This window comes from Ailuropoda melanoleuca, chromosome 3, assembly GCF_002007445.2.
Source record: "Ailuropoda melanoleuca isolate Jingjing chromosome 3, ASM200744v2, whole genome shotgun sequence".
In the NCBI taxonomy this organism is placed as follows: Eukaryota; Metazoa; Chordata; class Mammalia; order Carnivora; family Ursidae; genus Ailuropoda; species Ailuropoda melanoleuca.
In genome coordinates, this window is record NC_048220.1 from 43,326,021 (window position 1) to 43,352,846 (window position 26,826).

Genomic DNA, 26,826 nt, shown 5'->3' on the forward strand with positions numbered 1-26,826 from the left:
TTCTACATATGAAGAAATTATTTGACCTGACTCAACATAATCTGGAAATAGTATTTCTTCTTTTTGCTTCTAACACCTGGTTCAGAATTTAAATCCAGGTTTTCTGGACTTTTAAATGTTCCTTTCTTCTTTCCATGGAGTGTGTTGACAATTTCATCTATTTGGAGGCCTTTGATTCTGTTTGGAAACAACATGGTCATGGTACGGCTCTAAATGTTCAGATAATCTGAAATCAGGACTTTCTATTTCATGGTCTTGTATGATCCAAAGGAAAATAAATGATCAAGATTTACATTTTTTCCTATGTTAATGATGGCTTCCGTGGAAGAAGCAATGTCAGATTCACACACGCAAGCGTAATACTTTAATGCCAGTCCTTTTATTAAAGAATCTCTGGTGTTCTTGTGTTTCAGTCTATTTATCTTCTCTTTTCTTTTTGGAGCTTCATATTAATTTCACAGCTGACCTCATGTTGCTTGAATTTGTTAGGTTTCCTCCCTCCCTCCCTCCCCTCCTTCTTTCCTTCTTCCTTCTTTTTTTTTTTTTTTTTCCAAAATGGGAGGCACCCAGCACGCCTGCACACAGTGTATAATGTGGCATAAAGAGCCTGGACTTTGGAGGCAGTATTCAAGTCCCAGCTGACTAATTCTGTGACCCAGGAGAAAGTAACCCATCATTAACATTTGTAAGGATCTCTACATCTGAGAGTCTGGGTAAGATTGGGCAGGGTAATTTGTCTTTTATTTCTGGGAGTACAGTTAGTTAGGTGACTCTAGGGCATAAAACACAACTGCCTTGTATAAAATATGACAAGCAAACACCCTTTTAAATGTGTAACTGAGCTTGTAAGAAAGAGAAATCCCTAAGGTCAAAAATGGGGAGGGAATAAAAAGTGGGGTGGTAGATGGTGTGGACTGATCCAATGGCTTCCCTGAGGGAATTTGCTGGCTCCATTACTGAGGAGCTTGTAGTGGGAAGGTCACGTGGGGACAGGAATTAGAAGTGAGATACCCACGTAAAGTCACGCGCTGGCTGGCTGTTCTCTGCCCTTCCAGATCCACTTTTTGCCCATCTCCGCCCCGTATCACAGGGCTCCCTTCTCCTCTGGCTTCCAGCTGGCTTTAGCCAGTGAGGAGGAAGTTGGGAAAGGAGGAGAAGAGTGAGGTCAGGATATTTATTCTCTTATTTCCCTCCCTACACAGTCCCTTCGAAGTGGCTTTGTCCCATAACCCCAGGCCCCATGCCTTATACAGCTCTCTCCCCTGGGGCCCCGGGAACCTCTTCCTCCTCTCATTCCTCAGTGCCCACGAGTAGTGATAGCACCACGCAGTCAGCTTCAAGTTGCGGTGACACCCAGTTGCCCCCTCCATACCTTTGTAATGGATCCATATGTGAGGAAATGTTCCTCAAACCTTTTCTGGTTGAGATTCTGTACAAACCCAGACTCTCAAAGGGCTACATGTTTAGTGAAGAGGGAGTCCGGGGGAAATGCACAACCAGCACCAAGAAAGCACTTGGTTGACTCAGCCTCCGAAGGAATTAGAACCATGCTTTACACTGCCCTGGAGTCCAAAAGCAACCCATCTCAGGTATCTGCCGAGAAAGTCACAACCTTAAGTGGTAAAACACACAAGGAAAGAATCTTGCAACGGTGAGACCTGTAAAGTAGACAGTAGGATTTAACTCTCCAAAGGGCCTTGGTTAACCGCGTTCCCTGATAAGGACTTAGAGGAAGTGTGTCTCCAATAATGAAAGACACAGAAGAAGACTTGAAAACATGAGACCAAAGAGAGTCTGTAAAAAGACCAAGCGCACCTGGAGAAGGACTCAAAAACATTCCAGAAAGGAGGAGCAAAATAATCACTAAAAATAAAACCAAGTGGCTAGATTATACAGAGGCAAAAAGAGTAAACTGGAAGGTGGATTTGAGGAAAATGCCAAGAATTCAAAAGCAAAAGGTAAAGATGCAGGAAATAGAAGAGGGTTTAAGACGGGAAAACTCGAATGCAAAGGTGCAACATATTTCTAATCAGAGTTTCTGAAAGAGAATAGAGAGAAACGATACCACGCGACACGGGGAAGGAAGGGGACTGAAGATCTTAAAAGCAGTCGGAAAGAAAAGACAGGACCTGCGGAAGAACTGCCGTTGAAGTCGACGCAGTTCTGTCCATGATAGAAATTGCAGCCAGGGGCCCAATGGAGTAAAAGGTGTAGCAGAGAGCCAGCACGCGGTAGATGTGCAAGAACCTTGCTGCAACCCTCAGCTGACGGCTTCCTTTTGAACTGGATGAGCTCTTCGTAGGTTACGCAGACACATCCGTCTGTGCTCCTCAAAGCAACCCAGGGTGGGCATATTTCTTTTAATAGTAGTTTAGGGTTTTTAAAAAGGTTTTATTTATTTACTTAGAGAGAGAGGGAAAGAGGGAGAGCGCACAAGCAGGGGGAGCAGAAGAGGGAGAGAGAGAGAGATAGAAGCAGACTCCTGCCTGAGCCAGAAGCCCCACGCAGGGCTCGATCCCAGGACTCGATCCCAGGACTCCGGTACCATGACCTGAGCCAAAGGCAGACGCTTAACCGACTGAGCCACCCAGGCGCCCCAACATAGTTTCGTTTTTATCAAGTTAAAACGGTCTTAACTAAAGCTGTTTTAACCTTCAAACAAGAAGCTGGAAGTAAAAATGCAGAAATATTTTAATGCTTATTGAAAAACGCAACGGGAAAAATTACACTGAAGTTTTAGAGGATACAAACTAAAAAGAAATTAAGGAGTGTATAAAAGTGGTAGGAACCAGTGCCAGAAAAAAAAAAAAGAATACGACCTGGGACTTCTTTGCTAGAAAATAGGCAAAGGGTATGGACAGGCGGTTGGAATAAGGAAACATGAGAGAAAATATTCAATTCTGCTAATAGTTGAAAAAAACACGTTAAAACAAAAATACAGAGTTGTACATACTATAAATCAGCAAAATGTCGAAAAATGATTACAGCCAGGTCTGGTAATTCTGTGGTAAACCCGGTATACTTAGATATTGCTAGAGGCATAGAAATTTATGGTTACATAATTAAAGTAAAAGCTTCCGTTCTATAGTCACACTAGCCTACTTTGAGTGCCCAAAACCACATGAAACTAGTGCCTCTCATACTGTTCAGCACAGAGTATTTCCATCGCCACAGGGAGTTCTATTGAACTTGAGGAGGGGACAGACACTGGAGTGGAAGTGATGGGCTTCTGAACATGAACAGCTATCATTGTACCTGGTGACTTCAAGTTGTTTTCCAGTTCTTCAAGTGTCTCCAGCATATCAATCAACCCTTCCATTGATATGTTACCCAATCTCCTCTTAAACACTTGGTATTTTCAGACTTATTTTTCTAATCTAATAGGTATGAAATGATATTTCTCACTGATTTAAATTTGCATTTTCCTGATTACTAATTAGGTCAAGTATTTTTTCATGTATTTATTAGCCTTTCATATTTCCTCTTTGGGGAGTTTCTTGTTTGGTCTTTTTTTTTCCTCCACATTACCCTATTGCAATTATTTAAAATGGGAAAATGTTTATGACATAGTGACAAGTTCTAAAAAAAAAAGAGCAAGTTCTTATTCTTTGTTTTCTAAGTCTTCTTCTTGGCTCCATGTGGACTAAGTGATTATTTTTCTTTATCCCTGCTATTATTTTTATTTCACATTATTCCTTTTTGGTAGAACACTGTGTACTTGACCTAAAAAAAAAAAATCTGTGTATGTGTGTGTGTATGTCTGTGTGTGTGTGTGTGTGTCTGTGTAAAAGCGAGGATGGAGCAGTGAGGGGAAAACAACATTTCAAGATTTGTATCTTTAATTAGACTACATGTTTAAATTGCAAAGGAAACTGGCTTTCATAATTCAAGTAGAAGGAAATGAATTCATGTATATTGCTTGGAGATTTCACATATTCATGATGTGGAAATTAACTTAAGCACACACTAGTCTAAGTAGTCAGCTTGGAAAAGAAATGACATTCTTTAAAGAAGTGGAATGACACTGTTTAAAAACAAAAACAGAAGAGAGATGGTGGTGTAAAAATTGAACAGAAATTAATTCCTGCCCAATCTAAATCCTTGGGGAAAATGGGCCGTGTTCCCTAGCATGTCTCACGGCAGCAGCATTGGTTTCCAGCACGTGGAAACTTCCACACTAGTGAAATGCAGTTAAGTTCCCATACGTACCCCCACAGATTTGTCCCCTCTTGGTCCTTTCCCTCTGTTTTCTATTATTCTTTCATTTCCTGTCTAGATCAACTTTTCCAATTTCCCTGTTAACGCTCTGCTGAACGGTGTTTCCCAGCCCTGGTACAAGCGCTCTTTACAGCAGGTGGGGAGAGAACAAGCAGGATTTTTACCCTGAACAAAGACAGACAGGAGCTGTCCTTCTCCCTGCTCACCACCGCAGGCCCTTAGTGATGCTGCAGTCTCGCATCCTCCAAGCAATTTTCGTCCATTTATCTGCTGGGATCTCCGGTATTTTAGTGGCGTGAGCTAGACTGCGCCTTTGTACGTTCTCTGCCTTTCCCACTTGCTTCCAAATGAGCATCCCTGTAAGTGACCTGCTCAGAGCAGGAGGCAGAGAGCCTCTGAGTGTATTGCTCCTGCCCTTGCCCTTCCCTGGAACATGGTGGCCTCACCACGTGGGGCTGTCTGTGAACTCACATACTAATTTGTAAAGTGGGTGTTGCCACATTTCCTTTGATTTGCAGTCAGATGCCAGTTCATTCTAAGGGTGTTACGACATGAGTTATGGGACAGGAAATGAAAGAAGGCCACAGTGAAGTAAAATTTATATAACAAGACGTTTTTAAAATGAGGATAAAACCGGGCCCAGTAAAACGTGGAGCGTGAACAAAATACGATTTGCAACTTGAATGCACACCCTTCAGGAGGCCTCTCAGAAGAACATGCCAAGCAAGGCTTGACTTCCCAGGGGTGCTTGTGATGCAGGAGGCCCTATTGCTGCGGTCCCAGAACCTCCCATGGTCTTCCATCTGCTTAAGTTGAGCTACGGTGTGGGTCTGGGTCCACTTACTAACATTTCCCTAATGTGTATCCTGAATGTTACCTGAAAACATTGTTCTCCCGTGGGCCTGAAATGTGCCGGGATGTTTCCTGAAGCTACTCTTTTGTGTAAGGCAGTAGGATCTGCAGCTGTGTGTCATGATTTGGGGGCACCCTATAGGGTCGTCTGCTTTAAATGTCAGCCTTACCACTGGCACGCTAACATTACTACTGCTTTCCTTTGGATGTTGGATGCCTTCCCTAGAGGGTATGGCTGTAATAAGCTATCCCACTGCTTCACAAAGTGTGGTTCCTGAATCAGCTGGGAACTTACCAGAAATCAAATAACCAGGCTCCAGACTAGACCCACTGAACTGGAAACTCTAGGGACAGCGCCCAGCGTTCTGTGGCTTCACAAACCTTTCGGGTGATTCTAATGTTCATTCAAGTTTGGGAGCTTCCGATTGAAGCCCGTGAGCTTCAAAGTGACATGTACAAGACGATCTGAAGGAAGATACTAGAACTTTGAATTTCATAGTCTCCATTTCTAATTTCAATTTTTTGTGCATTTTTAAATATGTAACATGTATTGCTGCATATGTATAATTTATCAACAAATACATATGGGATATTAGGAGTTCGTGTTTAATTTTGTCATCGACAGGGACGCATGATATACAAAGTCTGAAGACCACTTGTATAACATTTAAAAACACTTATGCTTTAAATCCAACTGAGCTATTAGCCACCAATAATGTCATACATTTGTCTTAATATATTTTTCTCCTTAGTTCTAAAATGCTTTGCACATAATTTATAGTGCTTATCTCTCCTGTTGTGCAGAGAACTCTCACATTCCCAGTAAAGTGAGAAAAAGAGCCCTCTGTGTTGTATCCTGGACTCTCTGCCTGTCCTTGAACAAAGGAGAGACCAGTGATAGCCCATGAACAGCATCAATGGCACCTTCCCACACCCCTCAGCGCATTGATCAGATGCGCATGCAAGAAAGGGTACAAAGAGCTAGAAAGAGGATTCTGTGTCCAGTCCTTGCCATGTCCTTTTCCCACTCCCGCTGCTCTACTTGGATGGAGGAATCTTTGGGGTCTGGGGAAGCACTCTGTGCTCGCCCCTCTCTCCCCCACACATACCAGCTTGCACTAGCCCGGCGGGCCTCCTGCGTTACACACTTACGCTCCCTTTGTCTTATGTATTCCTGCGCTACCCAGAAAACACCGCTGTGCACTTATTATAAATGGAAAAGTGGAGGAACTAGGAGTAGGGCTGGCTTTTAAGCAACGAAAATTTAGGAGCTCAACAAAGAAAAAGAAAAAAAATAGATTATTTCCTTCTTAGCATAATATGTGCATAAAGTATGCTCTCCAAAACTGTGCATGGCAGAACAAACACATAAGTATAGCTCGGTTCCTGAGCACTGAGTTCTAGTACACAGCAGCTGAAAGCATCAATCCAGGTTTGAGTCTTATCACCGCACTTACTATCTGTGTGACCTTGAGGAAGTCCCATAACCTCTCTTCAGGCTCAGTTCCTTCGCTCTGTAAATTAAGGATAAGGATACTACGCACTCCACAGACTCATTGTGAGAATGAAATGAGACGTTAAGAGCTTCGCGTGGTTATCTGGCACATAATCACCTCCCAGGAAAGGTGAGCTATGTTGTATGTTGCTAACGCTGAATCCAATGCCAGAAAGGAGTAAATCGTATTCCTGCCCTCAGGTCTTTTGTCTGTGAAGTTCACAAACCCTTTTTTTTTTCCTTGCTCAGGCCAATGATCTTACATAACCTATGCGATTTTGAAAACCAAAAGTAATGCCTTTATTGGACACACTGACCTAAACATTCGTTAATCGCTATTTCCTCCCGCCCATATGTCTGTCTGCCTGGAAGAGCTATTTTTGTTTTTGCACTGTAACTACTGGCCGAGGTGCCGAGTCCTTTCATTTCGTTTCACCTAACAGTACATTATACTTCATCATTAAGAGAGAAGGGGGGGGTCGGGGCGCCTGGGTGGCACAGCGGTTAAGCGTCTGCCTTCGGCTCAGGGCGTGATCCCGGCGTTGTGGGATCGAGCCCCACATCAGGCTCCTCTGCTATGAGCCTGCTTCTTCCTCTCCCACTCCCCCTGCTTGTGTTTCCTCTCTCGCTGGCTGTCTCTGTCTCCTGTCTCTGTCAAATAAATAAATAATAAAATCTTTAAAAAAAAAATGAGAGAAGGGGGAAATTATATGTAGATCTCCACGTGGGAGCCATTTAGTTGAAAATTCGATGGCAGTAAAATGATACTGGAAGGAAGGAATAAAGACTTCAAGTTTGCTATCACTGTTTAGAAAAATTAATTTGTCTCAGCGGACACTTAATAGCATGTTATCATCAAATAAAAACACCATAGGATAATAACAGAAGATTACATGAACTCTGGAAAAAAGGACTCCAGAAGATGTAACACTTCCCTCTTTTTCTCCCAGATTCACCCTTTGTGAATAATGGGAAATCACTAAATATGATTTGAATTAATAAGGAAGAAGAAGGTCTGTGACAAAGGCATAAGGATGTCGAGGCGTAAAGTGCAAGAATTGCTTCCCTGAAACACTTCTGTTCATTTGTGCTTGTTATAATCACACAATTCCCATATATGGCTTGACTTAAATATTTTCAGTACTGTATGAAGTAGGTATTACTATCCTAATTTAGTATTTCAGGCAGCAAGAATTTGAGGAACTTGCCCAAGGTCACAGTTATAAGTCATGAAATCGAGATATAAATCCCAAACCACTTTCAGCTTGATCCATTTCCAAAAACAGGGAGTGAGAGCCTCCAATGAACCAGGCACTATGCTAGGGGTCTGGAAACCAGAAATAACAGAAAAACTTCCTGCTCCTGAGGATGTCAGTCTGGAAGGAAATAGACCAAAATGATAATAATGGATACCTCTGGCATTGGGCTAAGTCATCTTTTCCTCTTTCTTCTTACCTGCAGAAAGGGTCTACTAATACGTGTTACCGCTACACAATAGCTTAAAGAAAAGAAGGGGGGGCCTGCAAGAAAAGAAACTGTTAAGGAACTGATCTCTCCCAGTGAAATGGAGCTGAACAGGCAGAGCCAGCAGTGTAACCCCAGCCTTCTGACTCCTTACACCCTGGAGACACTGTGTTGTTTAAAGCCACTTTGGGGGACTCTCTAAGAACCTGCTATGTATCAGACATAGCTGTTAACTGTTAACGTCTGTTAAATGTTGGACGTTATAGAGATAAATAAGATAAACTTTCCAGTGGAAAACTGGCAGATTATGATATTTTCCACATATACAGATACTGGTCTCATCGGTTTGCATGAAGCTTTTGCCTTTTTTTGCAGCAAGAAGCTGTCACATCCACCTAGAAATGCGCACGGCCATACTGGCATGAAGTGTCATCTTTTGAGAGCTCCGCAAAAAACACAAATTATCATTGCATGCCAACAGAAAGAATAACCCCACAGAATCCTATTGGATCTAATATTTAAAGCACCCCTGGTCTTGGGTAAGAGTCTGAAGCTGCAAAAGTAAACTGCAAAATGCTCAGGAACTCTTCACGCTTCTCAAAATCCTTCACGTCAACGCAAGAATGACCCAGAGGGCTAAACTGAAGTTCTAGCACACCGCAGAAGCTCTGTGTATCTGCTGCTGTTATAAGATGAAAAACAGATACCACAGATGCCAACTTTCTACCCTAATCCTGAATCCCCCCCCCAAAGAGCCTCCCTGGTTTAATCCTTTTATGAGGCTAAAAAAGAATAATTTCAGGCCTGTATGAGCCATATTTTGGACTCTCGTCGTCTTTTGCCACCCTTCAGACCAGCACCCTAAATAGCTTCTCACGTATAGGAGGAGGCCTTTGGCACTGACAACAATGGATGTGACCATTATTCTCTACTATACAACTGATACATCATCATTACTTATTCAAGTATTGATCATTTCGTGCTGTTACAGTTAAAGGAGATGAGTTCTCAAAAACTCTCTTTTGGATAAGCTGAAAGAGTTAAATTTGGTCAGCCAAGTTATCTAAGGTTATTTTAAGACTGTGTTATCATTTTGGCTAGATCGATGAAGCCCATAGTTTTAGCTAAAGGGAAATATGACATCCCCTAAATTAATGACATGGTTAAGAATGAAGGGCTGAATGCCATTTAGATAAACCAACAGTTGAATATACTGAGCCCTAAAATTTCAGGGGATAAAAGCAGGAATTAACTGCAAGCTGCAATTAATGACCCAGACTTTGAATATAATGAAAAGTAATGAGCTGAATTCTTTCCAGTGTAACACACGATAATTGAATGATAATTGACCTTTGAAGATCATTGGTATCAGGTGAAAACAGTAACCATTAGAGGATGAAAATCTTGATTTTCGATGCAAAAAATATTTCCCAATTATAATGTGAAAACGTACATATGCTTATTTAATTTAAATATAAATTTAGATATGTACACAAAAATCTATATTTAAAATTAAACTGATCCTAGCTAAAGTCAGGGGGCTTGGGCTCTGTTGGAAGCACGTAACCCCCCGCTGATTGTCATCCCAGCAGAGAGTCAAGAATCCAGGACTCAGAGTCTATCAGCCACACGCCTCTCTCGGTGAGTCTGTCCGAATCACAAGATCTTGGAGACCAGGACCTAAAGAACTGTTTGCAGACCCTGTATGACTCCCAACCAGAGACCATAAAGAGAAAAACATTGCGAGAATCAGAGAGGAAAAATGGAAGTTCCAAGAGATTCTCAAGCCAAAAAGGATAAAGGGCGGGGAAGCAGGCCAAGACAGGATAAGAAAGATATTTCTTTTTGGAGAGTGAGGAAATATTGCTTTGTTAATGTTAGCTTTCCCCTAATCGATAAACACGAGTCTCGAGCAAAGGAAGTCATAATGGGCAGCCCGTTAACTCCTTCAACTCTAACTCCCCGAGAAATGCCCGGAAAGTCCCTTCACAATCACCACAGAAGTCACCACCTCTTCCCACCCCTCCCCAGGAATGCTTACACAGTAACATTTAAAATAAATAAAAGATGACTTATAATTCAATAGTCATATTCTTAGTCTTCTTTATAAGTATCCTAACGTCAGGAAACGGATAGCTACTGATTTTCTAAGTGTTTAACTACAGTTTTTACTCTTTAAATGGAAAAAAAAAATGAATAAGGTGCTCAGTAATGCTAACCATTATTTATCCACTCTCCCTTCTGGCTCATGGGGAAATGTCAAAGGTCCCGCCAGAGGGCAAACCAGAAGCCGCAGGCAAATGGAGACCAGAACACAGCCCTAAGTCAGAAAAGTGGCTGGCCCCTCTGGCTCCCAAGCTTTGCATAAAGGTATCTGAAGAAACCACCCACAGATAATTAAGGTGCACGTCAGATTTCACTTTGCTGTTAAAAATCAAGTTTCATTTCTGACTGAACCCATACAGCTTCAGGGCACTCTGATCCCAGGTCTGGTTCAGTGGTGAGGGAATCCGGGAGCCCTGTGTTCCCATGGCATGACCTGCTGGCAGGGGAGGGGAGTTACTGCAATGACTTCTTCAAAGGCTCCTGGGGAAACCAAACTTGCTAGGACTCTCTAGGAAGATCATGAAAGAGACTGCAACCGAAAACACAAGTTTCGTGAAAACTCACCAAAGAAAGTTTATGAGAAAAATGGAGACAAGAGGGAAAGTCAACTGTTATACACATAGATACCTTGAAAAATGCCTTGCTTCTGTTCTTCTAATTAACTAGGCTCCTCTTTTTTTTTTTTAATTTTTTTAGAGATTTTATTTATTTATCTGAGAGAGAGAGAGCATGAGTGGGGCTGGGCGGGGGGCAGGAGAGGGAGAGAGAGACAAGTAGGCGCCCCACTGAGTGCAGAGCCTGACCTGGGGCTCAATCCCAGGACCCTGAGGTCATGACCTGGGTCAAAGTCAGAGGCATAACCGACTGAGCCACCCAGGCCCCCTAAATGGGCTCCTCTTTTTATTGCAATGCTTATTTTGGTATAAAATAAGTGTAGTCATTTAGTGGGTGCTCAGCTCCTATTCTGTTTTTATGAAGTTGGCTAGACCCTGTAATTATGCTTAAGAATTTGAAACCTAAAATAATAACTGGGACATAGACACACACACACACACACACACACACACACACACACACACACGTGCCTTCTCTGTCCTCTAACTATCCATTGATCACTTATAATATGAAGCCACCTTGAGAAGTCTCCGCGGAAAATCTAGGAAGGCAGGCCTCTGCATCTGTCACAGCCTTTGACCCAGAACCAGGGTCTACTGTTGTTAAGTGGAATCCATCTGAGGGGAAACCACTGGGGGTACTCAGAGACCTCCTCGGGTAAGTCGCTTAATCCCCATCCTCCCTAGCTATTTGCTCTGAAGAATAAAGCAAAGGATATCATCCCCTTCCCTCATGCCGTTTGGCTCCCTGAGTCTTCCCTTGCCGGCAACAGAAGTGATTCTGAAAAGAGAAACTGGGCTCTGTCTGCTGCAAGCACGAGTTCTGGTTTCCGTCTCCGGGAGCTGGCAAAGTCCAAGTGTTCATCTGTCATCACCCAAGTCTGTGAAATGCTGAGGGGTTGTCAATGGGGTCACACCTTCTTTTCTCAGCCTAATGGCATGTTTATTTAACCAAAGTCCATATTTGGGAACTGTAAGCAAATAAAGAATGTTACAGAATAACAGATAATTTTTAAAACCAAAGACTACACTCCAGCTTAAAGCTACATAAACACAACTTTGATGTGTTAAGATGGGTGGCAGCCAACTTCGAACAATCCTTCACAGCTCTTACTTGTTTTCCCACACATGATCTCATTGGATCCTTGCAAGCCCCTTGAGGTATTTCAGTCACGAACAGCCGTTACCCCTATTTCTCAGCTGAGGAAACTGAGTCTCAGAGAAGTTAATGTGGTTTTCCTAGGATCACAGTTCTAAGCAGCGAAGTCTATATTTAGAGCCGAGTTTTCTGACTCCAGACCCACTCTGCTGTTTTTATGCCTTGCTGCCTTCAACTGAATATACAAACCATGACACTGGGCACAGACTTTCAAAACAACAAGCATTTTGCTGGTTTTTAAAAAGCTGGTAGCAGCTCACTAGAACACCAAAATCTGGCAACCTCAACCAAAGAGTGGACAGATACAGGGCCAGAGCATTTCCCAACTAAAATGCCTAGTGTGTCCACTCCGGAACTTGACCTTCACACTCAAAAGCTTGATTTGTTCAATTTATGCCATGTAATTATTTGCAGAACCATAAATCCTTGCACATCAAGTAAATACCCATCATCTAGATTCTACAATTAACATTCTATTATACTTGCTTTACCGCATATCAACCCGTCTGTCCATTCCTCTATCCAACCAGCAACCCGTATTATTTTTCTGAAGCTGCAGATACGAGTAAAGTTTGCCCTTAAATAGGTTGGCTTGCATATCATTAATTAAGAGTTCAATTGTTCTTATTTTTTTAAGTAAAATTTGCATATAACCAAATATACAAATCTTAAGTGTACCATCCAACAAGTTTTGCCAAATGTATACACCCATGTAACTCAAACCTCTATCTAGATACGGAATATTACTCCCAGCCCAGAAAGTTCCTTCTCCTCATGCCACTTCCCAGATTCCCTCCTCACCACTATTCTCATCTTTATCACTGACAGTTTTATCTTTCTAGAACTGCATATAAATGGGGTCATACAGTATTTACTCTTTGGTGTAAGGATTCTCTCACTCAAGATCGTGTGTTTGAGATTCATTCATGCTGTTTTGTGTATCAGGAGTTTACTCCTTTTAAATGTTGAGCATTACTCTATTGTAAGAATATACTGGTTTCTTTATCCACTTTCCTCTAGACGGACACCTGGGCTATTTGCAGTTTCTAGATATTCTAAATAAAACTACCCTGAACAGTCTTATAGAGATCTTTCTGTGAATATGTTTTCATTGCTCTTGTTAAATACCTAGAAATGGAATTGCCAGGTCATAAGTCTGTATATGTTTAGTGTCATAAGAAACTTCCCGAACCCTTTTCAAGGCAGTTGTACTGTTTTAACTCCCATCGACAATGAGAGTCTCTGTTGCCCACATCATCAGCAACATCTGGCATTTTCAGTCTTTTTAATTTTAGCCGTTGTCGGGTGTTTATCATATTACTTCTGACTTACCAAACAAGAACATCCTCCAAGTATATCCACACTTGCATTATCAAGGGGCATCTCAGGCAGTATTTATATTTCTATCCCCCTATTACTATACTAGTTCAGGCTTCTGAAGCCGTGTGATTAAGACGTCAAATCTTGATTCTCCTCCTTCAGGAGTTGATTGAAAGATTCATTATTTGACAGTTATTTAAATGATTTTGTCTTCAACCTGAGCTCCAAATCATTGAATATTGTTGAAGTTAATCTTTAGGATGTTTTCCATTAATACTAAGACTTTCAAATTCATCAAAATGACCAGGTTGGCTCTTGACTTATGCTCAATAGAAAAATAAGTAAATAGGGGCGCCTGGGTGGCATATCTTTAGGGGTGCCTGGGTGGCTCAGTCATTAAGCGTCTGCCTTTGGCTCAGGACGTGATCCCGGTGCTCTGGGATCGAGCCCCACATCAGGCTCCTCCCCTATGAGCCTGCTTCTTCCTCTCCCACTCCCCCTGCTTGTGTTCCCTCTCTTGCTGGCTGTCTCTATCTCTGTCAAATAAATAAATAAAAGCTTTAAGAAAAAAGAAAAGAAAAATAAGTAAATAAGCACAAACTAGTCACTAACCTGTCAAATGCCTTTGACTGAATTCAGTGGGCACCACCACAGGACAGGGGTGACTCTCTTAGACCGAAACTTGTTATGAATAAGAGTGAATCCATTTAGATGAAGCTTAAGTGATACGTGGTAAAGTTATTGCCCAGTTAAATTGCTTCCAGTTGCTGGAGGGAGTCATAGGCCTAATTCTTTCTTAATGCAAATTCTTCCTCAGGCCTTCTAATTGATCTTTAGAAAGTTTTCAAGCTTTTACACTGCTGTTTACTTGGGTTTTGCCGCATTTTCCCTGCTCTAACTTTACCTCTTATTCGTTATGAAAATAATCTACATGATCTTAATGCTTATCAAAAATGTATTTCAGGCCCCTGCTTATAACATTAGACATATTATAAGTCATCTGACATGCTGTCTTTTAATGAACATTTAGTGATCAAGGCATCTCATGAAACACTAACATGAATGACATGTTAACTTTTCCACTGCTCTTCCACTAACTTCTTCCTTCGTACTTCGATTTCCAAGGTATTACAGGATACTCTGCAAGGACACGTTTGAATTTTTGAACCGGGAAAATGATAATGCAACCTTAATATCGATTAATTTCTGTTGGGCAGATTATATTTCTGGTGGAAACTATTCCGTTCCTTCCCATAACATCTAGCAAGGACAAAACGCTTCCACAGTTTCGAGAATCCCCCCCCCGGTGACAGAGGCGTTAGGGAGATGGCACCTGAGGGAATGTTATGAATTAGGCATTTTAATCTCTGTCCTGACTTGCCTTTTTCAGGAGAACTAAGTACACAGCGTTATCGCTCACTGTCTAGCTGTAAGATAATAAAATACACTGGTTCTTTTGATACCTTAATATGGTAATCATTTGTTTAAATTACATAAAATGTCACCTACATATGAGTTTGCATATTTTGGGAACTAACCACCAGGCACATATTTTGTACTTCTGAAAATAAGAATACCCATGACTTGAAATGATATTACAGTGACTAACTGTCCCACACAGCAAATGTACAATAGATACCACAGATTTATCATAGATTTCTTTTCTTTTCTTTCTTTTTCTCTTTCTTTCTTTCTTTCTTGCTTTCTTGCTTGCTTTCTTTCTTGCTTTCTTGCTTTCAGTGTGTGCCTGTGTGCTGCCAGGGCCAATGTTATACACAGGTGAAAAGAGGCAGCTATTTTGGGATAATGTAGCAGCACAGGAGAAACGTGCCTGCCTTAAAATATTTTTTTCCTCTAGCCTGCCTTAGGGATGAGACACTTATCTTCAGATTTTCCTATCAAAATCAACGTATTAGCAGGTAATATACAAACATCACTTTCTATTATATGAACTGTTAATGCCCGCTATTCCTCCAGAGTCTAGCAGAACCTTGAAGGGATGGAACACAGTCAGAGACATTTTAAAGGCTGAAGATATGAAGTAAGGAGACGTGGAGGTGGAGGTGGAACGGGGCGGGGAAGAACCCCGGGGAGCAGGAGGACAGCTTCAGGGTGAAAGGCACCTGTGGGAGGAAGCTCCGAAAGAAAATCCGGGACTTTTGCAAAAGAGACACTTGTTTCCAACATTGGCCTAGGGCTGGACCCATGAGACACAAAGGAGAAACTAACGTTGTTAACTAACGTTTTCTGGAGAAAGCCAAATTTTGCATGTAAGCTCTTTTGAGGCACTTTGTTCCGACATAGGAGGCAGGCATCGATAGTACTGAGGCAAAAAATGGTGCATTTTTCTGTTACATAAGCCAGATAGTTAGATAAACTCTGGTTCATCTACTAAGTATGGAAAATGAAAATTGATTATCATTGTAAAGTGCTGCGTAAATGCAAATTCCTTTTACTGTGAGTCCAGAGCTTAAATACAAATCAAGTCATCATTCTTTTCTGATAATTGCCCCTCAGATTTTGCCAGCAACCACTTTATAAAGGAATCAAATCCAAATGCTGCATTACTTAATCAGATTTCATTGCATTCTAAATGAACAGGGATAGAAGTAAAGATAACACATTAGGACACGGGACAGAGCTCACTTGTAGGCTACTTCCGTTTCTAATGTATCTCTAAATTTAAGTTGCTTTATTCAACACATGCTATTTTAATGCCATATAGTTTTAATGACAACTAACAATTCCCTTAATAAAAATAAAAGTGATCACCCATGTTTTACATATTCCCATTTATACATTTTTTTAAAGATGTTATTTATTTATTTGAGAGAGAGACAGCATGAGCAGGGGAGGGAGGAGGAGGGGAAGACAGAGGACAGGGAGAAGCAGACTCCCCACTGAGCAGGGAGCCCCGACAGGGGCTCAATCCCAGGACCCCCAGATCATGACCTGAGCCAAAAGTAGATGCTTAACTGACTGAACCACCCAGAACCCCCCATTTATACATTTTATCATAGTCAACAGAGAAAGGCTCAAGGACTTCAGAATAAATTTTAGAGCATAAGTTCAGTAATTAATTAGCTTTAGATTGTTAAGTATAATTATTAGAATTGTATTATTTTCCTTTTTCATAAAATTTTTATGTTTTCATTAAAATCAGTTGGCCTTTCATAAATTAACCATAGCAAACAATAAAGGAATATCCTTCAGACTGAGACAAAAGACCTTGATCAAAATAATTGATATCTCAGCTCTCCAATCATATTATTCTAGGGCCTTCATATTAAAAAGCTCTCATAATTGGTAATTGAATAGCTCTTCGTTAGTTTCTCTAAAAATAAGAGTTTTTAATCTCTTCTTCCAGGCTAGGAGAGTCTTATGACTTAAATATATTTTGGAAATTTGTTTCAATGCTTAAATGGAAAATGTCTGATACTTTCAATTACTTAAAACATTTATGATTTTAAGCTCCCAGCAGAAATCTGCTACTGAAAGGGGAGAAAAAAAAATTAAGAGCTATTAGTCAGAAAGACGCTTATGTAAGAACTGTGACATTGGTCACTGCTATGAAAGCAGGAAGTCCTATATTTTACAGACAAGGCTTAAAGGAATCTTTAGCAAGCACTTTCCCCCCTCGGAGCTGAGACAAATGGCTGAGGAGTGAAATCTTGAGACATGCTCACGGCTTTTCTCCTTCGTTCTTTTGCAGCCCGGAAGATGGTGAGATCCATCCAGAAATCTGTCGGCTTTATATCCAGCTGCAGTGCTGCTTAGAAATGTACACAACAGAGATGCTCAAATCCATCTGTCTGCTGGGGTCTCTTCAGTTTCACCGAAAAGGTATCTGCCTTTAGCATACCGCCATAAACACTGACGTTAAACAAAAGCTTCTCTTTTCCAAAGGTCTACAAACACCCTGTGTCTACGCAATTAGAATGGATGTTCAGGAAATGTCTGATACACATTAATAAAAGAAGTCTATACCAGGACCAAGTGCCTAAGAAAACCCATCATCTTGAACAGAAACTGTGGTAGAAACTGTTCTCGAATGTATCATTTTACCACTTGTGAACATGACTTTGGTTACAAGCCGCACCGCAAGCAAAAATATATAACAGTCTTACTAGGGGTAAATGCCATCCAAGACTGCTGCTCTTTCCCTAAATGAATTTGGCTGCAAGAAGACAAATTACATATTATGTCTCAAAGATTTAAAAATAGGGGGAACTCAACCAACAATAGGGAGGCATATGAGTAACAGAAAAATCTCGTTTTTCTGGACTTACACTATAAAGGAATATATTGGCTAAAATGGCTGAAACATCCCGAGACCGCAGTGACTTTAGCGTGGTTTCATCACTCTTTTGACTCATACACTGAATGATACTCGGCCTTCTCCGGGGTGTTGGCTTTACCCTCACACTGCTTTCCCCCACGTTAGCAAAGTGATTCCCACAGTTCCAGGCATCACATCTGCATACTAAAAGATCCATAAAGAGAATCTCTCCCCACTAGAGACTAGAAAATGTCCTGAGCTTCATTCTGATTGGACCAGGTTGGATCATGGGTCTATACTTGAACCAACTGCTCTAGCCAGAGGGATGGAATTATACCGATTGATTTAGGCAATCAAAGTCCATTCCTGGAGCTAAGAGAGGAGCCCACCCTACCCAACCAGTGCCCATTACATGATGGGAGCAGGTGGAATAGAACAGATGGTGGGGAGGAAACCACAAGTTTCTGTTAGTGGAGGATTCAAGCTATATTTTCTTTACTCACTCACTGCACAATAATTTATTGGAAAGTTCCTGAATGCAAACACTTTTTGCTTGAGCTCAAAAGAATAGGATGATGTGTAGAAGGTAATCTTTGTCTGTGACTTAAATCCAGAGAGGGTAACCCCTGTGATATTCAGGGAAAATCTTATAGAAAGGGTGGGGCTTGAGCTAGGTTATGAACATAAAGTTCAAGGAGGGAAGGAAAAAGAAGGACCTTGCAAGGGAAGAAGTTAAAGTAGAGATTTGAAATCAAATGAGCATGGAATCTGGAGGGAACTAAATGGCATGACAAAGTACTTGTAAAAATCAAATCTTGTGTATTCACGGATATATGCACAAGGCAGAACTAAAAATAGGATTATGCTACACTGCTCCAGAGAGAGGAGAACATTTTCTTGAAACATGAGTATTTCTTTTTCCTTTTTCCCTCTAAAGGCAGAACTTTCAACAGTTTTCTTCTTTACTTCTGTTATTACTGCAAGTGAATGTGTTTGGAGAGATGAGCTCCTAGACACTCCTGATACCTGATGGAAAACTCAATACTCACATACACTGATGCCATTCAAACAAGTTGTCCCTGGCCCAATGTCTTCACTTACCCTATCAGGTTTCAATCTCTCTCTCTCTCTCTCTCTCTCTCTCACACACACATACACACACACACATTCTCACATACGCTCACATACAGAGTAGTATTTTCACTCTTTTTCATCATGGTTGAACAGAACAAAATAGTTTTTTCCTGCAGTCTTCACTGGCTACTCTTAGATATTTTATTTCATGGCCACATTGCCACTGGAATCGCCCTCGTTGATGACATGTCTGTAACACCCAGTGTCCTCCACCTCCACTCTCACTCTAACTCCTTGGGGTCCCACCTGGTCTCCTGCCATCCACTCCTACTCTGTCTCTTCACAATTGGCTTTTGAAAGAAGGACTCTTCTCTGCTAGCTCTCTGTTTAGAAGTAAAAGGTAAGGGCACCTGGGTGGCTTACTTGGTTGAGCTTCCGCCTCTTGATACAGCTCAGGTCATGAGCTCAGGGTGGTGGGATGGAGCCCTCAAGGAGCCCCCTCAGTGCAGAGTCTACTTGTCCCCTCTCTGCCCCTCTCTGTTTTGCTCCCCCACCCCTACTTATGTACTCTCAAAATAAATAAATAAAAAGGATTCCCACATCCCAGTTTTTCCCTTATTGTATTTGGTCTTGAGCACGTAAGTAAAAAACACATCACCTCTTAACTGATCAGTTCATTTGGTCTTCACTGCCTCCTGTCTTCACTGTCAGTCTCTGATCCGCTTCCTTCCCTGCCTCTTCTTTTAAAAATAATTCCCCCCTTGCTCTCTGCTCTAGTACCTGGCCTTGTATGTACTACTCTAAAAAGAATCTGCCTGATAACATCTTTGATTGCTCCCACATGTAGGATTAAGGCTCTGCTTGGGCTTCTATTTTATTCTTCTAAAATCAGTATTACTTAAAGCACAAATCCTTAGAAAATCTGCTTCACAATTATCCAGGATGCTGAATAACCGTGCAGGCTCATGGATCCTGCCCACGACCTACCGAATCAGAATCTCTGGGGGCACTCCGGGTGATTCTGAAACGCAGTGTAGACTGAGAGCCGTTGCTCTACCCTTCAAAACTAGAGGAAATCACCCCACCATATGAATACAAATTAGAACTTCCGCCTCCTCACCTTGCCATCTCTAGTCACTTAAGTATATGCTTTCAATTTTGTTCTCTGCTTTCTTCTTTATCACCCAAGGTGATGAAAAGCAAACACCAAAGTAGTTGGTCCCTCTGCTGAGCGAGAGCTGTGACTGCTCAGGCTTTCTCCGCCAGCCCTTGACACGACCTTGAAATCAAGCTCCGCCGAAGCGCGGCCTCTGCACCGGCAGCACCCCCTGTTAGAAATGCAAATTCCTGGGCCCCACCCTAGACCTACCGACCGAAACTCCCCTCAATTTACTTTTTTGCTGCTTGACAAAAATTAAAAGAACGATTCATGGAGACATTTCTTCAACTGAATACATTTGTAACCTTCTCTAATCACCATCTAGAATCAGCAAACAATACTTCTCTAGTCTTTTCAAGATGGTGTATATACCATCTACCCCTGGCCAGCCTCCTGTGCTTCCAGAAAACCCCTCCAAGAGCTGACTGTATTATGGATTGTTACCTCTGTCTGAGTACCCATAGAGGTAAGGCAGTGAGGAAAAGGGCATTCTCATGTTAGTGAGACATCTTCAAACTAGATGTAAAGAAAATAGTCTTATTTAAAGTTTAAAAACAACATCGAAAATGGAAATAAGTCACTAAAAGTAGGCCCCAAGGAAAATGTCATTAAACCAGAGAAAATAAGGCACTAGCAAACATGTATTAAAATACACACTGGACAAATACCCTGAAAATTTCTGGAATGCAAAATAATATACTAGCTCTTGGGAGAGGGATGGTTCCATTAAAGAAATCATTTTTAATTTTCCTGGTCCCATTTTTGTATTACACCTCTCTATTTCTTTATACTCCCCACTCATTTCCTCATTACACCTAAGAGATTAACCCTATAATTGTTTTCAACTCCTGGCTTGTCTGTCCTGTTCACTAGTTTATATTCCCACCATCAGGACGGCATAGAAAATGTCAGCTGATATCACTAGTTTTTGTTTTTTCTTTCTTTGGTATCATTGGAAACTGGAGAGTAACCTGTGTCCAGAAGCCTCCAGATAATACACAATGAGTATATGACATCTGCTGCTACCAATCTGGAAGGCCCTGGCTGAAAAGAAAAGAAACACTTGACTCCAATGACCATGGACTGCCAGAAATGGCTGGAAGAAATACATCCAGGGGAGCCTGGCTGGCTCAGTCAGTAGAGCCCACGAGTCTAGATCACAGGGTTATAAGTTCGAGCCTCACTTTGAATGTAGAGATTACTTAAAAATAAAATCTTAAAAAAAAAAAATAAAGGAGGAAATATATCTGTAGACCACAGCACAAGAGTAGGAAACTTTAAGAGTTGGGCAAATTAAGAGCTGTAACATGCACCTTGTCCTGGAAAGGTACAGTCTATGCATAACAGCAGACACAGGGGAATCAGCAAGCCAAAGCAGTCTTACTGCATGAGAACAAGAAATGGGGAAGGGGTGGGGAAGAAGGCTCTGCCAATGCAACTTACTACAAAATGGAGTCAGGATGTGTGATTAAGGAAAAATATATAAAGTCTTTATTTTTTTTAACTTATTTTTGAAGATTTTATTTATTCCTGAGAGAGAGAGCATGAGTGGGGAGGAGGGGCAAAGGGAGAGGGAGAAGCAGACTCCCCGCTGAGCAGAGAGCCCGATGTGGGGCTCAATCCCAGGACCCTGAGATCATGACCTGAGCCCAAGACAGACGCTTCACCGAATGAGCCACCCAGGTGCCCCATAAAGTCTTTAAATGAGCAAAGGAGTGGAACATGAAGTGTAGGTGACTCCAAACGTCAGGCAAGGTGGTGGAGGCAGCAGCGGGAAGCAATCCCCTTCCACCAGATATACACAAATCTGTCTGCCAAGATTGAAGACGGCAGATAACGTATTCTTCATCCAAACACAGTGGTATGTTTGGTGTGGCTTCGGGCTAGGGGAGTTGCCTGTCTAGAAGATTTAAGTCCCTTCATTCAGGACATCAGTAGTCCTCAGAGTCTCAGGAAGAGTGACTCCCATTCTAGTCTGTGACACTCGAAATATCTTTGTGCCTGGAATTTCTTTCCGGTATGTTTCTTCTCATGTATGATGAAAAATGGTATTTGGATAACTTTTAGGTTAGCTGATCTCTTCTCGCTCTGTGTGAGTGTTACAGGCTGGCCATTCCCCTCTACGTCACTATTGCTTTTCCATCAGGGAAAAAGAAGGAATTATAACCAAATCACCCAGCTTGGCCATTTTGTTGCTGTTGTTGTTGAGATTAGATACTGAAGCCAAAGTGTTTCACAGTTAGGTGGACTTTTAATTTATTTTCAATTCTAGTTACTTCGTGGCTAGCACCAAAGTCCGGCAAGTACTGTACATCACATTGAGTTTTACCATTGTACTGAGTAGGCATGAGCTTACCCTTTGGAGAAAAGGGGCACATGCAGTCACTGCAGGAACAAAGAGGATGTTGTTTTATACAGGCTCAAATCATTTTAAAGCGCCTTCAGTGAGCCCGAATTGAGTACTGAATTTAGTAGTACTAAATACTACAGTTAGTATTATTTTCCTCTCCCAATTAAGCCCATTAGAAGCACCCTTGGTCCTTAACAGTATGTTCAGCGGAGCTTCACGCTCTTTCCATGCACCGTGCTTCTGCATTTCTGCCGTCTCATTAAGTCTCACTGGTTCAGTCTACTTGGAAATCTTTTATAATTTACAAGATCATGCTACTGCCAAAAAGAAAGAGCAGGAGGAGGAGGAGGAGAAAAAACAGCAATAAAATGCTTTTCTTTTTTCATGGCCAACAAAATTAAAGTCAATTACAGTAATGCGAGGTAAAATCCAGATTTAATAAAGGCATTGGGTTGTACCACGGAGCGTGTGGTTCTGAAGAACTGTTTGTTTCAAGAAGATGACAGATGGGAATAATTTTAGTCATTTTGTAGTTCCATATTCTAACACTTAAAGTTGTAGATTGGACCACTGCTTGGCAGACTGTGATTTCTATGTTTATGGTATAAAATAGTTGCTCTCTCTTCTTCACACTTAGGTAGGTAGGCAATCTTTTCCCATAAATGGGTCCATGTAACGCACTGACCATCAGTGCCTGCTGCCTGCCTCCCGATGGAACGAGATTGCAGGTCTCATTCACTCGGTGGGCAGAAAGTGGAGCCAGATTTCTAAAGGAATTGAATGACCCTGCTATTTTGGCCATGGCTTTCCTCTCTCTCACATTCTCTCCCCATTGAATCCGTTTAGGTGACATGGCCATTCTCAAAGGACCAGAAGACAACAGAACACCCCCATGCAGCTCCCCCTCCCGCTTGTGAACTTGAGCTTTCCATCTGTGTTTTTGTCTCACCTTGCTCTGTCCGTGGACCTCTCTGACTCTGCTCCACCACTCGGACCCAGATTACAGCAAAATTGTCCCCAAGTCCTCAGAGGGTATAATGTAATCACAAAGGGAAAGGACAAAGGGAATGTTAAAAGTTGAAAAATCTTAATTCAAAATCTAGTGGAGGCTGAGAGCTCAAGATGCTATAATGAGAAATTAATGAACTGCTATCCAGCAAAATACAGGATGCACTCAAGACAAAGAATAGAATATGAGCCATAAAGACTCCTAAGTATTCAAGCCTCCTATTAAGAAATGTAAAGGAGGGGCGCCTAGGTGGCTCAGTCATTAAGCGTCTGCCTTTGGCTCAGGTCATGATCCCAGAGTCCTGGGATCGAGCCCCGCATCGAGCCCCGCATCGAGCCCCGCATCGAGCCCCGCATCAAGCCCTGCATCGGGCTTCCTGCTCAGCGGGAAGCCTGCTTCTTCCTCTCCCACTCCCCCTGCTTGTGTTCCCTCTCTCACTGTCTCTCTGTCAAATAAATAAATAAAAATCTTAAAAAAAAAAATGTAAAGGAAATGACCCACACCAATAAAAGGAACAAGCAATATAAAAAGAGAAATAGAATACTGCCACAACTTTATTTTCCAAAGTAATGAGGCAATTAATACTAAAATAAAACAGCAGGTTAGAAGAAATGAAGCAGAATGAATCTTACAACACACTATGATTCAAATTCTGAGTGGAAACATGCATTCAATCTTTGAACAAAACTTCAGTGAGCAGCTAGGGGACTTTAATGATCAAGGCTGAAGGGATCCCTGTTATTGTGGAGTATATAATCTAATGCAGAGAAATAGTAAAAAAAAAAAAAAAAAAAAAAAAAAAAAAAAAAAAATTCAAATGTTCTAAAACTCCCAAGTATTAATAAGTGCAATGTCAGTAATGTTGCAATTAAAATAAAGAGTGTACTCGCTTCGGCAGCACATATACTAAAACTGAACAATACAGAGAAGATTAGCATGGCCCCTGTGCAAGGATGATACGCAAATTCATGGTGTTCCTTTTTTTTTTAATAAATTAATTAATTAATTAATTAGTTAGTTAGTTAAATTAAATAGAAAGAGTGATACAGAAAGTGACTGGGTGGCCAGCCTAGAAGGGATGGTCAAAGCTCTATGAGGAAAGAGCATTTAATCTAAGATTTGAATGACAGGAAGGGAACAACCTCACAAACACTTGTGTCTGATGCAAAGAATCCAGGACTAGAACACACTTGTACTGTTTGAAGAATATAAACATAACCACCTTCTGGAATCTGTAACTAGGGTCATCTAGCACCATCTATTACTCTCTCTCGTGTCTTCATGTGCCAAACAGTGAGTAGGGCACCATATTAAACACCTTTTGTCAAAGTAGATGTCAGCTGAGGACCAGGATGATAGCCATAACAATAGCTTCCACTTACTGTGTATTTTCTACTGCCAGGTGTTTTATACACGCTCCCTCAGTTTATCCTCAACTGTTATTTCCCCCAAAGCTGAAAGAGATAACTTGCCCGAGGTCACACAGCACATTAATCCCACTGCAGAGTTCCGACTGTTCCACCACACGAGACCATTTCCCATTAAGCTCCATTGGAAAAAGGCAAGAGAACATATGAAATAGAGAAATAAAAAATGGCTGTATGATTGACTGAATTTTTTCCACAGATTTGACTTATTTAATGCTTAGCATACATATATCAAAATAACACATTAAATGGCTAAAATCCATTATGTATTTGATTTCTTACCAAAATAACACTAAGTTGGAAAGTTACTTCTAAGATGGGAGGAAAAGTTAACTCCATAGATTATTTAGTGATTTATAAATTATATTACATTGGGTGAAGAAGAATTCTGATAAACTATTATATTTAGTAAAATAATATAAAATAAAATAAAATAAAATACAATAAAATAAAATAAAATAAAATGCAGCAGTTGTGTGATCCAAAGGGAGCATGATTCAGCCATGATACCCATTATGGGAAAGTTGGAATTACTTATACAGTAAATATACCTTGTACATTGTTTTGCTCTACTTTAGGGACCAGAAATTGATCAGTAAAAGCCTCATAGAGACCTCCTCAAATGCATCTCCTTATCTGCTCTTCTGCTGTGCTGCTGGGGTGTGTGTGTGTGTGGGGGGGTGCTTCTGCTTTCTCACACGGCTACGTGGAGCCACCAAGATGGCTGCCACCCTGGGGGCAGTGCTAGGACTACAGTACCATAAGGAGGACAGAGAAGGACTGTGGGGGAAGGAAGAGGGTTCTGTGTCTCTTCAGAATTGGAAAATGTTTATTTTCCAGTGCATGGGTAAGAATGCAGCTCTGTTGATGATAACATTTTTATTTTCCACTATGTGTTTTACGGCACTGTGAATATCTTCCTACCACAGTGTAGAAAAGCCTTTGAAACTACTTTTTAATACAGGTAAACAACTAACTGAATTAATATAACTTATTTCTATGTAAATTACATGCTTTTTAGAAACACAGGAGTAAAGGTGGATTACCTCACAAAGAGCCTCCATTTCCTCCATTTTTCTCACAGTGCATCTCCCAGTTATGGAAATGCGTGAAAGTGAGAAGAACTATCCAGATAAGGTTCCATACATGCATCTCATGTAGACCGTGTTCATCTTGCTCACAGGATGAAACTGTTGTGAAGGCCTTCCCTAAGCATAGCAGATGACGTGTCAGGAGTACAAAGAACATAGGAAATTTGCCCCTATCATCAAGGAAATGATAGTGCAGTGGTATAATATTAGCTCAGAGAAGATTGGTTTGTTTTGTTTTGATTCCTGGGGAAATTTACGCAAATGGATAATATTGACATTGCTAGACACCAGAGGTCAAACTCAGGGCCTCCAAAGGGACACTGTCTAGAGCAGTGCTCCCAGTGTCACTGGTGGACTGATGATGGGCAGGAAAGCAAGAAGGAATGGAAGGGAGAAAGGGAACAGGAATAGAGGAAAATATGGAGAGAGAAGAAAAAGGATGGGAGAAATAAGAATCAGGAGACTGAAAGTCAAAGTCGAGCGTGATAAAGAACCAACCCCAGCCCCATCTGCCAGGGCCAGTGCCTAGGACTTCTGGGGTGGAGGGTGCTCTATGGAACTCTTGAGGCTGTCCCACAATCAGATGTGCTTTTATTTCTCCCAAACAACTGACCATTTCTCACGAATATAAGAATAACCAGCTTTCCAAACTGGTATGTGCTTCATGGGTGGTTTCCCTTAACTTTTCCTCAAACATGCCTATTATATTATCCATAAACAAGCTAAAAATACATGGAAATCCCAAAGGAGCAGAAGGCAAAAAGTTCTGCAAGGCCCTGAGGAAAGTGGCCAACTTTTTGATGTCCTAGTTCTTAACAGTTATGAAGCCAGCTTCGTATGATTTCAAGGTACTCGACGGACTCTCTCTCCCCTACCTCCGTCCCCTCCTTGAGCAAATATTTGTTCACTGAGGCCTGAAATTGATTTTTTCAGGGGCCAGGGTTTTTCATTTCATAATCAGAAATGATTTTAAATGCATATTCACTCTCGGGTAAAGTAAAACATTGACTGGAAGTTACCATTTGCAAGTTGGTTGGTGCCTGTCCTGAGAGCAGAGCAGAGAGCCCACCTGACGTTAGAGAACGGGTAGTCCACCCTGAGGACACCTGGTCAAAGCAGGGAAGCTAGGGATAAAGAACTCCAGCTGGCCGCTGTCCAGGATTGTGGAGCACTCCTCTGCTGACTGGTTAATGTAGCTCAGAACAATAT

The 26,826-nt window shown here is 41.4% G+C and overlaps 1 protein-coding gene and 1 non-coding gene across 3 annotated transcripts in view; both read left to right on the top strand.

Moving 5' to 3' along the window:
• The window catches only part of RGS7BP (regulator of G protein signaling 7 binding protein), a 107,031-nt gene that overhangs the window by 42,037 nt on the left and 38,168 nt on the right, over nucleotides 1-26,826 (top strand). For both annotated transcript variants that reach the window (XM_034656279.1, XM_034656280.1), the window contains exon 3: nucleotides 16,941-17,071. In XM_034656279.1, coding sequence (XP_034512170.1) covers nucleotides 16,941-17,071 — 131 coding nt within the window. The remainder of the gene's footprint in view (nucleotides 1-16,940; nucleotides 17,072-26,826) is intronic.
• Nucleotides 23,982-24,087, top strand: LOC117801733. Its single transcript, XR_004624468.1, has one exon. It is a non-coding gene; the product is annotated as a U6 spliceosomal RNA (small nuclear RNA).